Source organism: Lepidochelys kempii, chromosome 15 (assembly GCF_965140265.1).
Source record: "Lepidochelys kempii isolate rLepKem1 chromosome 15, rLepKem1.hap2, whole genome shotgun sequence".
Classification (NCBI taxonomy): domain Eukaryota; kingdom Metazoa; phylum Chordata; order Testudines; family Cheloniidae; genus Lepidochelys; species Lepidochelys kempii.
In genome coordinates, this window is record NC_133270.1 from 11,499,707 (window position 1) to 11,513,795 (window position 14,089).

Sequence of the window (14,089 nt, forward strand, 5' to 3'; positions counted from 1 at the left end):
TTTGGTGGCGGGGGGGAGGGCGCTCAAAATCACGAAGAAACCCCACCCATGAGGCTTTTTGGCAATGGCACAGGTGAAAAATAGCAAGAAAATGTCTTATTTCAGCTACACTATAGCTACAGAGTTTAGATTAGGAGCAATTAAGCATAGCACAGACAATTTTATGAAGCAGCTCACGGTTGTGCTCATCTTTAACACAAAGGTGCAACCCACAGAGAGTCAGGTCCCAACATGCAATGCTCCATCTTGATCCAGCACAGTGCTGCATTAAAGATGGAGGCAGCTATCGTCACCACTGTATGCAAATTTGATGTGGGTCTCAGGCTCCATAGTTTGGCAGATCTAGTAATACTCAGCACATACGTAAGCATCTTGCATTTCCAAAGCATTGTATAAACCTTTGTTAGGTTAATCCTTGCAACACTATTGTGACGTAAAGAATCTTTATTTTGCAGATGGGGAGTTAAGGCAGAGGTTCAGTGACTTGTACTATAAGATCTTGAGCACCAGTGGCAGAACCATGATTAGAACTCAGGAGATTCCTGACTCCTAATGCAGCACTGAGTTCACTAAATCATCCAGACACTCGGTTTTTGGTACATAAAAAGTTCATCAAAGTTAAATTATGGGAAGACTACAAAGGGATATTCAGCCTCTCTACATAGGCATCTGTGTTCATCTATAACACAGCATCCAATGCTCTAGAGCTCAACTCCATAACATTTTATATCAGCTTTTTCTTCTGAGGTGTGCTCGGATTTAGATCCCTCCCTTTGAGGGTGGAAACATTTCTTCTCTAGAAGAAGAAAAGAAAATAGGATTGCTGTGTGAAAACCTGAGTAAAGGGGAATCAGGAGTGCTGCGTTGGAACCAAGAGGTCCAGGTCATGAAGAGTATGTCACAGAGAAGGACTAGTGTCCCATTTCCTGGATCTCAACTGCACACCTTTCAGAGAGGTGGCTAAATTGCTCAAAAACCAGACAAAACAAGGGGATGTAAAGTAACATACTAACTTCTTTAATACAGTCCAATCTGATTAATTCAAAATCACTCTGTGAACCCTGGGTTTATTCACACTAAACAAGTCAGTGGTACAGATAGTTTACCCGATTGCTGACCATGTTCATCTTCTAGGTACCCACACATCGAATGAGCACCAACCAACCAGACCACACAGGTATTTTCTTCCTTTTTTGTTTTTTTTTGGATAAAACTATTTCTTCGATAGACTTAAAACAATTAACTAGCCAAGTTATTAATTATGATACATCTAAAAAAAATTAATACTAACCCTAACGTGACTGCTGCTTTAAGAGCGCTCTGTATATCGCCTTAGTCTGGCTTTTCAGTAGCAATTCACTACAACAGGTCCTAAAATAATAATAATAGAGAATTAAAAACCTGACAGCAAGTTTAATGGTTAAAATTTAACAAAAACAACCTGTTTTGAATGGTGATTTTCCTCAGCAGGTTAGTTCCTGCTGCAGCACTCACAGCCTCACAAATGGCAGAAGGGGTCCAAATTCTTTTGCCTTCTCAAAAATCAATTTTTAAAAGGACATCTGCACCGTTACCTGCTAGGTACCACAGGGCTTTTGTTTATATTATGAGCAGTCAGTAATGGGTGTGTGTAAAAAACTTACTGTGGGGTTTTTTTTTGGGGGGGGGGGGTTGGAGGGGAAAGAGGGCAAAGGCATAAAAACCTAGTTCCCCACATGTTTGGATCACTAGGGCTGTTTACAATTCTGACCACCATTGGTGGCTTTTATTTATTCTAAAAGACCACACTGGAGCTCTGGCACTCCATGTTGTGTTTTAGGTCACATCTCTCATTCAGGGTCATGCAGATTTTCTGCAGGTTATCAGGCAAGAAGCCTTCTTTTCCCTAAAGAAGGTTTAAGGAGGGTAGACAGGGAGGGGAACTAAAATGAATACAAATTTCTCAACTATAGAACCAAATTTCATTATTTCTTCTCTCATTCACAGCGTCTTATAGGTATAACCAGACGGCTGCTTTGTTAAGGTTAAACTGGTCTCATTTCCCCTCTGGCCCCATTGGTTGCTGGTCGACCTCTGGATCCACCAGGGATGATGCAAATGCTGACTGGACGATCTGAAACCCAAATGACTCCAGAAGAGACATGTTCTGTTGGGGTGAAAAGGGGGACCCTAGAGCAGGACCCAGGTCCCCCAATGGGCCCCCAAGGGCTCTGACGTGAACTTTCTGTATATGTTTGTTCAGGTAAGACTTGGATCTGAAAAAGCTGCCACATTCAGGGCAGGGGTACTTCTTCTCTCCCTCTGGCTCCATTTTGTTTTTGGTGACTGCCATATCGCAGGAGAAGGACCCATTGGCACTCTGTTTCTCAGGAGTCTTGAGGTCACTGGCATCAGAGAGGTCGCCGTAGGAATCAGAACTCTCAATCGGGTCCGAATGTGAGCATTTCTGGCCTTCTATGGAAAAAACAACAAGACAAGTTTTCAGAACCTTATCTCCCAAGAGTGCTATTCTAAAATGCTTTTAAGTAAAAGGTGTAGTCACCAGCTGATTCACTATTACCCAAAATGACAGAATGCTACAGACCTACTAGATATACTCCTCCATGTAATGAAGCACTGTGCCCCTTTAGGTCTCTCTTCTGCAGAGCCTGGACATGCTCCATCTCCCAGCACCCCGAGTTTATATTACAGATTTGTAGTGATAGTGGAGGTATCCAGAATATCCTCTTATACTTATATAGTGCCCTTATGATGCCCCCTTTGAGATGTAAGACACTATATAAATGTACAGTAGAACCTCAGAATTATGAACACCAGAGTTACGAACTGACGGGTCAACCACACACCTATTTGAAGCTGGAAGCATGGAATCAGGCAGCAGCAGCAGACCAAAAAAACAAACAAACCAAAAAACCCCACCATGTACAGTATTCTGTTAAATGTAAACTACTAAAAAAATAAAGGAAAAGTTTACAAAAAGATTTGACAAGATAAGGAAACTGTCCCTGTGCTTGTTTCATTTAAATTAAGATGGTTAAAAGCAGCATTTTTCTTCTGCATAGTGAAGTTTCAAAGCTGTATTAAGTCAATGTTCAGTTGTAAACTTTTGAAAGAACTAGAACGTTTTGTTCAGTTACGAACATTTCAGAGTTACAAACAACCTCCATTCCCAAGATGTTCGTAACTCTGAGGTTCTACTGGAGATATTATTATGCATGTTTAGATGCTGGAGTCACTTCACCCAGCATTGAAATGAAGCAGGCACTTCTAGGTGGAATCACAGTGCACAACCGTTTAGGGCAAGAGGTGAAGAAACCTGGAACTATTCCATCACCAATATCACAGCATGGGAGTAGGGGTTGCTCTGCTCCTGGAGATGCAGTTCTATATAGTCTCAAGAGGCTCCTCAGAATAAAGTGCATTATTCTCAGTTACTTCAACACATACCCTAGCCGTGTCACTGGTATGTTTGGGGTGTTCCCCCATCCTATTCTGGCAATGTACCAAGAAAGCTTTTCTATGATCCTCTCTCATGACATCTGTATAAGCATGGCAAACCCAGACATACTCCCCAAACAAATCTCAGAATACAAACTTAATTCTACTCCTAACCCTGAAAGGCCATGTTTCATAAGACAGGCTTTCTGTGGAATCAGCATTAGCAATCAAAACAGGACATGCATGAAATCAAGATCCCACTAGGGAGAAGCACTTTTTAAATCAGCACACAACCTAGAACCAAGGAGCTTCTGGAGCAACTCTGTGAGGACTCCCATAGAAAGAAAGCTACACAACTGTGACATCCCATCAGCACAAGACAGAGCACAGGGTATGCTTAACTCAGCTCTGTTCTGATCTCCAGGGCAAAAGTAACCCCAATTTTTTGGGACAGCCATGGTTTCCGATATCAGAGAGAGGTTTTCTGCTGTTCCAGCTTCAACCAAGGATACAGATGGTCCAAAACTGAGAGGCAAAAAGGAAATTACTGTGCACATATTAATAACTAATTTTACAGAGGATATTTACAAATTAAATAATTTTAACCACTCTGAAAAAGATAACTTACTTTAAGCAAAAGCAAAACTAAATATTAGTGACATCTAAAAAGAAGCAGTCAATATCTTTATCCTTCTTCTCAACCACAGTGTAAGAGAGGCAAAAAAAAGTTTAACTAAAAATATCTATGTGGCTCCTCACCTCTTTGAGCTGAAATAAATGGACTGTCATGACTCCTATCAGACAAGCATCTTCAGGACTTTCCCTCCACAGGAATCAGAAATTGGGCTATACAGGGGTTGTAATCAGTCTTGGATCATCTCAAGAGCAACTGGGGAATCTTGGCAGTACCAGATTCTAGACTGAGCTATAAGTTTATCCTTCCCAACTCACAACCCTCAGGTAAGATTCAAGCACAATCTGCTCACAGGAAGAGGAGCTGGATGACCTAACAGGTCTTTTCCATCTGTAAAGTTAAGGAAGCTACCAAAAGTTGAAGTATTTCTACTACTTTCCCCAGTAAGGTACCCAGAGAGATCCTTGCACAAACGATAGAAATTAGCTCTATGTAACCTCTCCACTTCTTGCTAAGCTTCTCCTTCGGACTACCCAGTCTTTCCCTCCTCCCCTTTCCCATGCCCAACCCAGCCCCCCACAACACAAAGTCCTGTGCAAAGAAGCAAAGTGCAGAGCAGGGAGTCGCTTGCCTTTGATGCCATAGGTCCTGACGCAGTGGAACGCTGCTCCCCCATTCGGGATGGGCTCCTGGTGCCTGGAGACCTGGGGAAGGGGAACACCGTGGTGGGTTTTAACATGGACCTTTAAGTAGGAGGCAGAGGAGAAACCTAAACAAGATAAAAGGAGATGAGATCCTGCCACCAGCAAAGACACACATCTGCCTTCCCTGTTCCTTTTATCCTTCTCTCTCTCCCCCCTAGTCACCCGTAAGAGACTCAAACTAACTTGCTGAAGTAGGACCCTTATGTTAGATCTAACTAAGGATAAATGTGAAATAGAGCTTTCCACAGAGGATTTACCGATTCTGTGGGGAGAACAAAACTTGCGTATGAGTGTGTATACAAAATGTTACTGCAAAGAAGATGACACCCTAGAATCCTTCAGCCTTGCAAAAGCAAAGTCCTGAAACTTTCTGCTTATGCCGAGTATATTATAAGAGAACATATTAAGAGAAATTACAAACATAACTGTTATTTAGAACCTGCCAGTAATTCCTTGCCACTTTCCTACGGTTTTAAGAAGGGCTCATGTTTTGGGGTTCATCTGTTTCACCTTTCCCTGTAATGTGATCATTTATCTAAAATATTTTTGTTAGCACTCTTTCATTAGCTTTTAGAAGTTGTGGCAATTACTCTGAGGATCATGAGGCCCATAACTGGATGATAAAGAGGCCAGATATTTGAGGAATCTTTCAACCTTATCAATAAAGACTTATTGTGGTACTTATCAATAACTGATGTCATTGTGGTACTTTCATATTAGAAACCTTTCCCTGTAAGAATCACAATGGGGCACAAGCTCCACCGGTACAGTCACATGAGCAGAAACTTACTCTTCTTTTTGCTTGTTAAAAACAAAAAACAAAACCCAAAACCCCCAAATGTACAGAAAAGAGAATGAGATTTACATTTTGGCCACTAACATAGGCCTGGTCTACACTTGAAAAATGTACTGGTATAATTATGTTGGTTTGGTGAGGTGTTTGGGGTTTTTTTTTAAACCAATATAGTTATACCAGTACAAACTCTTGTGTGGATGCAGTTATATCGGTATAAAGGTACCTTATATAGGTACAGCTTATTCCCCTTCCCATACAGGGATAGCCTATTGTGGTATAAAGCACCTTAATACGCTGATATAAATGCATCCAAAGTAGGAGGGTTGTCCCACTTTAACTATAGTGGCACAACTTTCTAGCATAAACAAGGGCCTTAATAGGCAAAACAAAGTAATTTACTCCAGGTATTGACTTTAAACTGAACTCTGTTTCACAGTAAAAATCCCCATACCTGTCCTACAGAATGGCTCTTACTATGCAGAGACTTTCACTAGAACCCGAAGTTCAGAAAGAATAATGCATCATAAATCCTTAACGATCTCAGAGGATTTAGTTACAAGCCCAATTACAGAATGCCCATAGCAACCCACTGGAGAAGAAAAAGGAAGCGGACAGGCTGCTTTTATCCCTGGGGTGGAACAAGGACTGTCTCCTGAGAGCAGCTGAGCTGCCAAGAATCAGAATATGAAGACAGCATTGTGGATCCAACAAGAAAACCACAACAGTGACCTAGCAAAAATATTCACTTTTAAAAAACCAGAGCAGTGGTGTCTTGGCCAAATCAGTTGTCAAAAGCACTGAAGGGAAGGATATATTCCTCTGAAATAAGATTTCTCCAAGGACTCAAAGTGCGATACTGAGTACATCGCATTGACAATGAAAATATAATCCTTCCTCTGCTAAAATTCACAGCAAATGAAGAAAGAATCAAAGTTGGGTTGTGAGTGAAATGGACATATCATACAGATGTGATGGTTACACTTCCAACTAGGCTGCAAGCTACTTAGGAATAGAAACCTTCTTCCCTTATTTCACAGTAAGTGCGCCAGAAGTATGTGGATGCTGCAATATAGCAAACTCAGAACCAAACTGTGAAAGAGGATTATGAAGTAGGAACTTATTTTCAACTTGCCAGAGATTTCTGTGTTAAGTACTGTTTTAAAGTCTGTGTTTCGTGTAATGGCAGACACTAAAAGGAGACAAAGTGCTTATATACCAATGCTAAAAGTCTAAATAATAAAATCGGTGAACTAGAGTGCCTCGTATTAAATGAGGTTATTGATATAATAGGCATCACAGAAACTTAATCAATGGGAATCAGTAATACCAGGGTAAAAATATATCGGAAAGACTGAACAGGCCGTGCTGCTGGGGGAGTGGCATTATATGTGAAAGAAAGCGTAGAATCAGACGAGGTAAAAATCATAAATGAATCAAAATGTACCATGAAATTTCTATCCACAGAGATTCTATGTTCTAATAAGAAGAAGACTGTAGTGGTAGGGATATATTACCGACCACCTGACCAGGATGGTGAAAGTGACTGTGAAATGCTCAGGGAGATTAAAAATTAAAATAGGCTATTAAAATTAAAAAAATCACTAATAATAATGGGGGATTTCAATTATCCCCATATTGACTAGGCACATGTCACCTCAGGACAGGATGCAGAGATAAAGTTTCTTGACACCTTAAATGATTGCTTCTTGGAGCAGCTGGTCCTGGAACTCACCAGAGGAGAGGCAATTCTTGATTCAGTCCTAAGTGGAGCACAGGATCTGGTCCAAGAGGTGAATATAGCTGGACTGCTTGGTAATAGTGACCATAATATAATTAAATTTAATTTCCCTGTGGCAGGAAAAACACCACAGCGGCCCAACAATGTAGCATTTAATTTCAGAAAGGGGAACTACACAAAAATGAGGAGGTTAGTTAAACAGAAATTAAAGGGTACAGTGCCAAAAGTGAAATCTCTGCAAGCTGCATAGAAACTTTTTAAAGACACCATAATAGAGGTTCAACTTAAATGTATACCCCAAATTAAAAAACATAGTAAGAGAACCAAAAAGGAACCACAGTGGCTAAACAACAAAGTAAAAGAAGCAATGAGAGGCAAAAAGGCATCCTTTAAAAAGTGGAAGTTAAATCCTAGTGAGGAAAATAGAAAGGAGCATAAACACTGGCAAATGAAGTGTAAAAATGCAATTAGGAAGGCCAAAAAAGTATTTGAGGAAGTTAGCCAAAGATTCAAAAAGTAATAGCAAATATTTTTTTAAGTACATCAGAAGCAGGAAGCGTGCTAAACAACCAGTGGGGCTACTGGATAATCAAGGTGCTAAAGGAGCACTCAAGGACGATAAGGCCATTGCAGAGAAACTAAATGACTTCTTTGCATCGGTCTTCACAGCTGAGGACATGAGGGAGATTCCCAAACCTGAGCCATACTTTTTAGGTGACAGATCTGAGGAACTGTCCCAGATTGAGGTGTCATTAGAGGAGGTTTTGGAACAAATTAATAAATTGAACAGCAATAAGTCACCAGGACCAGATGGTATTCACCCAAGAGTTCTGAAAGAACTCAATATGTGAAATTGCAGAACTACTAACTGTAGTCTGTAACCTACCCTTTAAATCAGCTTCTGTACCAAATGACTGGAGGATAGCTAATGTGACGCCAATTCTTAAAAAGGGCTCCAGAGGTGATCCCGGCAATTACAGGCCTGTAAGCCTGACTTCAGTACCGGGCAAACTGGTTGAAACTATAATAAAGAACAATATTGTCAGACATACAGATGAACATAATTTGTTGAGGAAGAGTCAACATGGTTTTAGTAAAGGGAAATCATGCCTCACCAATCTACTAGAATTCTTTGAGGGGGTCAACAAGCAGGTGGACTAAGGGGAACCACTGGATATAGTGTAGTTAGATTTTCAGAAAGCCTTTGACAAGCTCCCTCACCAAAAGCTCTTATGCAAAGTAAGCTGCCAAGGGATTAGAGGGAAGGTGCTCTCATGGATTGGTAACTAGTTAAAAGATAGGAAACAAAGGGTAGGTATAAATGGTCAGTTTTCAGAATGGAGAGAGGTAAATAGTGGTATTCCCCAGGGGTCTGTTCTGAGACCAGTCCTATTCAACATATTCATTAATGATCTGGAGAAAGGGGTAAACAGTGAAGTGGCAAAATTTGCAGATGATACAAAATTACTAAAGATAGTAAGACCCAGGCAGACTGCAAAGAGCTACAAAAGGATCTCTCAAAACTGGGCAACTGGTCAACAAAATGGCAGATGAAATTTAATGTTGATAAATGCAAAGTAATGCACATTGGAAAGCATAATCCCAACTATATATATAAAATGATGGGGTCTAAATTAGCTGTTACCACTCAAGAAAGAGATCTTGGAGTCACCGTGGATAGTTCTCTGAAAACATCCACTCAATGTGCATCAGCAGTCAAAAAAGCTAACAGAGTGCTGGGAATAATTAAGAAAGGGCTAGATAATTGGACAGAAAATATCATGTTGCCTCTATATAAATCCATGGTATGCTCACATCTTGAATACTGTATGCAGATGTGGTCACCCCATCTCAAAAAAAGAGATACTGAAATTGGAAAAGGTTCAGAAAAGGGCAATAAAAATTATTAGGGGTATGGAAAGGCTTCCGTATGAGGAGAGATTAATAAGACTGGGACTTTTCAGCTTGGAAAAGAGACGGCTAAGGGGAGATATAATTGAGGTCTATAAAATGACTGGTGCAGAGAAAGTAGATAAGGAAGTGTTGTTTACTACTTCTCATAACACAAGAACTAGGGGTCACCAAATAAAAATTAATAGGCAGCAGGTTCAAAACAAGTAAAAGGGAGTATTTCTTCACACAACTCACAGTCTACCTGTGGAACTCCTTGCCAGAGGATGTTGTGAAAGCCAAGACCATAACAGGGTTAAAAAAAGAACTAGATAAATTCATGGAGGATAGGTCCATCAACGGCTATTAGCCAGGATGGGCAGGAATGGTGTATCTAGCCTCTGTTTGCCAGAAGCTGGGAATGAGCGACAGGGGATGGATCACTTGATGATTACCTGTTCTGTTCATTCCCTCTGGGGCACCTGGCACTGGCCACTGTCGGAAGACAAGATATTGGGCTAGATGGACCTTTGGTCTGACCCAGTAGGGCCATTCTTATGTTCTTATGTTTCACTGCAGTTCACAAAAAAGAAAGGATCTAGATTGGGAACAATCATAACATGGTAGTCTTTGGGAAGTTCTGTGATTTCACCTGCAGGAAACACTTTTTTTTTTATACAATGAAAGTTTATATAGTGAAAGTTTCCTGAAAAGTACCTTGATTTCTTTTATGCACTTGGTAGATGAAGGGGTGAACCAGCAACTTCTACCAAAGCAGTATGAATAAAAGCTACTTCATGGGCAGCTAAGATAAAGTGAGATTTTTAGCATAATCAGATCTTGAGAAAGATCACAGTCCAAGATTTACATAAGGCCAGAATTATAAATAGGTACGTGTCTATCCTAGCAAGAGAGGTAGACGATTCCCAAGGGATAATCCATCACTTCTTAAACCCTTCTTGAAAACAAACCATGGTGAGATTTAAAGAGAGTCTTAAAAAACCAAACCAAAACAAAAAAAATACCCAACCCCTTCTCATCTACTGCCCTATCCACATACACATTTCACAGCTCCAGGGAGCAGATCCTGCTTCTTCTTAGCATTTTAAGCCTTTCAAACATGCACAGGAACAGGAAGGAAATAGCCTACCTCCTACCAAACAGAAGTGTTTGGTCTGTAATGAACTCTTCCCAAGAAGAAATGCAGGATGCACCCTGTTCATAGAGTCTAAACTGGATATAGCTAGATCAGCAGGCAAATGCCTCCAGCCCCTGGCCTTTACCAATCACTTTACGCCCAGCAGGAAGAATGGCAGGAATTCATCCTTCTATCAAAATAATTACAACGTATTCTCAGTCTGAACACCACACCTTACATAGAAGGTGAGTCCACCAGGAGCAGAACCTGTGGCATTAGTTGACTCATTTGATGCCTGTGGCATGGAAACTGGACATGTACTTAACAGGAAGTGTCTGTCTTATGTTGCACTTTCTGATCACCATATCTTATTAAAAAGAATAATGCTAAGATTGTCAAAGGAGTCTAAGGGTGTTGGATGCTTACCTCCTCTAGCTTCCTTTGAGCCTAAACCCAACCTAAACCAGTACATAACATTTCTAAGGATCTTAGAATAGAATAAGAGAAAATATGTAACAATTAGACAGGAAGCAGCAGTTGACAGTTTGATTAAGTAAATAAAATTAATTTGCCTTTATAAAGAATATTTTGATTAAAAATAAGTTTATTAAAATTAAGTTAAAGTCGATGTATTAACTGTTCAGTTAAACAAACCAATATTAAAAATGAACTTACAGAACTTTCCTCACAGCAACTTTTAAATCTCAGTGTCCAATACTACCTTTTGGCAAAACCATCTAAACCCTACTCTGTGTCATCAAATGGAGCCCCTGTTGACAAGTATCAGCAAAATGGCTGCCCCCTCAGAGAGAGAGAGAGGAGTTCCAGTCACTAAACAGAGATACTGACAGTGATAGATTTTTGAAAACTGTTTTCTAAGTACTTAGATTTCTAAGGTATTACAGTTCCTCTGTTGCACAACTCCTTTACAGAAACCCCTTCCCAGAAAGTACATCTGCCCAGGGTAAACAAGATTAATTATGGATGTTAATAATCATTCTAAGCATTAACACCCTAATTATACAAATCTCCTTGAACTGACTTGGAGGTGGTGATTTTTGAAGACCATATCTTTCCACTGTAAAAGAAAACAAAAATTTAAAACCAGGAAAGATAAAGATGCCCTAGGTGTCTGTGTGTAACAGATCTGTGACTGTTCCTTCCAAGTTCCAGGAAGAGTCCCCAATACCTTTAGGACAGCAAGATGCACATCACTAGCTTTCCATAGAAAACCTCTCAGTCTGTCAGAATAAAACAACAAATTAAGCCCATATTTTCCATCCTCACTTTAACACTAATATATATGTGTACACACAAGAACCTCTTCCTCATCTGCCCAAGAGTCCTTGCTTTCTTCCTCCTCGGCTGCCCAAGCTTGGCCAGAATCTGGCCCCAGATTCATTTAAAAATTTTTAAAAATCTTTTCTTCTTGCTCTACAGTTACCAAAGCCAGCATTACTTAAGTTACCATTCCAAGGAAGCAGTGCACCAAAACGCATTTAAAGGGGAAGATCAAAATAAACTATTCTTAGCACAATCACCTCCAGGGAGGAAGAAAAACTTCCACAGATTCTGTTGACATGAACCTCTATCATGGCTTTTTAGTATGAAATTTTCCAGTGTATTTCATGAGCATTGGTCTGCTAAACCCAGGGTTGTGAGTTCAATCCTTGAGGGGGCCATTTAGGGATCTGGGGCAAAAGTTGGGGATTGGTCCTGCTTTGAGCAGGGGGTTGGACTAGATGACCTCCTGAGGTCCCTTCCAACCCTGATATTCTATGATTTCTCGCTGGTCTGCAGTTTATAGGACTTCTAGACAGAACAGTTCACATTGTCTACTGACTGTCATCAGACATCTTGAACTAGGGCTTTCAAACTTCTTATCCATGTCAATTTTAAGCAGTAAGTATCTCACTGAGTTCTTACCATATGATGCCACAATTGCTCAACAAGTTCAGTCTGTACTTAAAAAGATTAATAAGCTTACTTCCTTGAATTTTAGCTGCAGATGGCCAGTCTTTAACAGATTAACTATTATTTGAAGGTGCTGGTAGAAATTTAAGTTCACAACAGCCTAATGTCTCTCTCTCTGACAAAGCATTTGAAGACAGTGAAGTGTAGAAAAAAAGCAGCACTTTTAAAAGCTGTCTGCTATCTTGGATGCTCATCAGACCCCTCCACCTTTCCACACACACCCCCTCCTCCCAGAACTTACATTTTATTTAGATTTCTGCTTAAAACTGTATCGTTTAAATAGCCTTTATTAATCACTGTATTGTTTGATGGCCAAACCAAAGCCTTTGTTTTCCTGGTTGAATTTTTGAGGAGCAGCAGTGACATCCAGTGGCTGCTAGGGTGAATCCCAGGTTCTCAAATCCAAGAAATATTCCAGTTCCAGTTAACATGAATGAATTTTCAATGTGCTATCCATCAGGTTTGACTGAGGACATAGCTGAAGAGAGAGCTTGGATCAGGGGCTTCTGAATCTCAGTGCAAGAGTTGTCAGGATAAGTTCAAGGAAAGTTTTTCAGAAGTCAGGCTCTCCCTTGAAGGAGGCCTATATTCATTTTAATATCCAAATCCATGGAATTTAAGAACCCCGAGGATTTCCTAGCAAACTGGTGTTTCCATGCAAAAGCTTAATTCACTTTAAGGACCCAATTCCACTGTGGACAATGGCTCTTTCATAATTTAATAAGTCGCTCACTACTCATCTTTATCTACTCTAACCACCCAAGTGTTCCTATCCTGCACTCTGTCCCCAACCTTTCAACTATGTAACTATATTCTCTCAATAGATATCAGCTCCCTTCAATTGGAAAATGGAACTAAAAATAGACCCCTTCAACAAACCCAAAAGACAGACCCATAACTGACAACGGCCACCTCCAACACACCAAAAGTGTTCCCCAACATGAAACCAATCCATTCAACAACCTAACAGGTTTTACTTTGTCCAACACCAAGTTCATTCCATGCAGAAATATCCCTTACCTGTAATAATTGTTATAAATTACTAGCAGGTACACTTCAAAAATTAGCGAAGTGTTGGTCAGGGTTCTGTGCAAGCAATAAACCAGTGTATAGCTAGATATGTGAAGTAGGAGCCAAATGTCTCTGGAGACCAGAAAATACAGTGCTTTTGATATAATACCTGGATCAGTCCTTTCCTTGTGTGTCAGGAGTCCCTCTATATCCTACCTCTTCATTCTGGGAATCCTTTTGCTCTCTTTTACTATCTCTGAACCCTTTCCTAATCACTAACTTTGATGCTTCCTACATAGATGGACTATTCGAGGAAATCCTCTAGTAGGTATCTTTTCACCCTCCCTGAAAACCAGTTGTTATTCCACCGCTGCTAACAGAAGTGTGCAGACACGCACAAGTGTATTTTTGCTCACCTGGCACCAGCCGCATGTCTCTTTTGCAATCTACAGCATTGTTCTGAAGTAGCATCTTTACTTCAGTGTTTTAAGAGTCTCATATCAGTCAGTCAGCCTGGTCTTAAGACTCCATTACCCTTTAGCTTCTTTCTTCCACAAAAAGAAAAGGAGTACTTGTGGCACCTTAGAGACTAACAAATTTATTTGAGCATAAGCTTTCATGAGCTACTAAATTTGTTAGTCCCTAAGGTGCCACAAGTCCTCCTTTTCTTTTTGCGGATACAGACTAACACGGCTCCTACTCTGAAACCTTCTTTCTTCCAGAAACTTTGTCTTGTTTATCCATAGCCTACCTTCAGGTCCCATGC

The 14,089-nt window shown here is 40.3% G+C and overlaps 1 protein-coding gene across 12 annotated transcripts in view; it reads right to left on the reverse strand.

Annotated features, from left to right (window-relative positions):
- PATZ1 (POZ/BTB and AT hook containing zinc finger 1) overlaps positions 1–14,089 on the reverse strand; it is a 38,546-nt gene that overhangs the window by 13,183 nt on the left and 11,274 nt on the right. For 4 of the 12 annotated variants that reach the window (XM_073313545.1, XM_073313544.1, XM_073313542.1 and 1 more), the window contains 2 exons: positions 4,704–4,841; positions 997–2,454 (listed from right to left, as the gene is read on the reverse strand). In XM_073313545.1, the coding sequence (XP_073169646.1) occupies positions 2,036–2,454; positions 4,704–4,841 (557 nt within the window). In that variant the 3' untranslated portion in view covers positions 997–2,035. Of the gene's footprint in view, positions 1–996; positions 2,455–3,840; positions 3,964–4,703; positions 4,842–14,089 lie in introns of those variants that run through there. The other 8 variants (XR_012155143.1, XR_012155142.1, XR_012155141.1 and 5 more) reach the window with 5 other exon arrangements.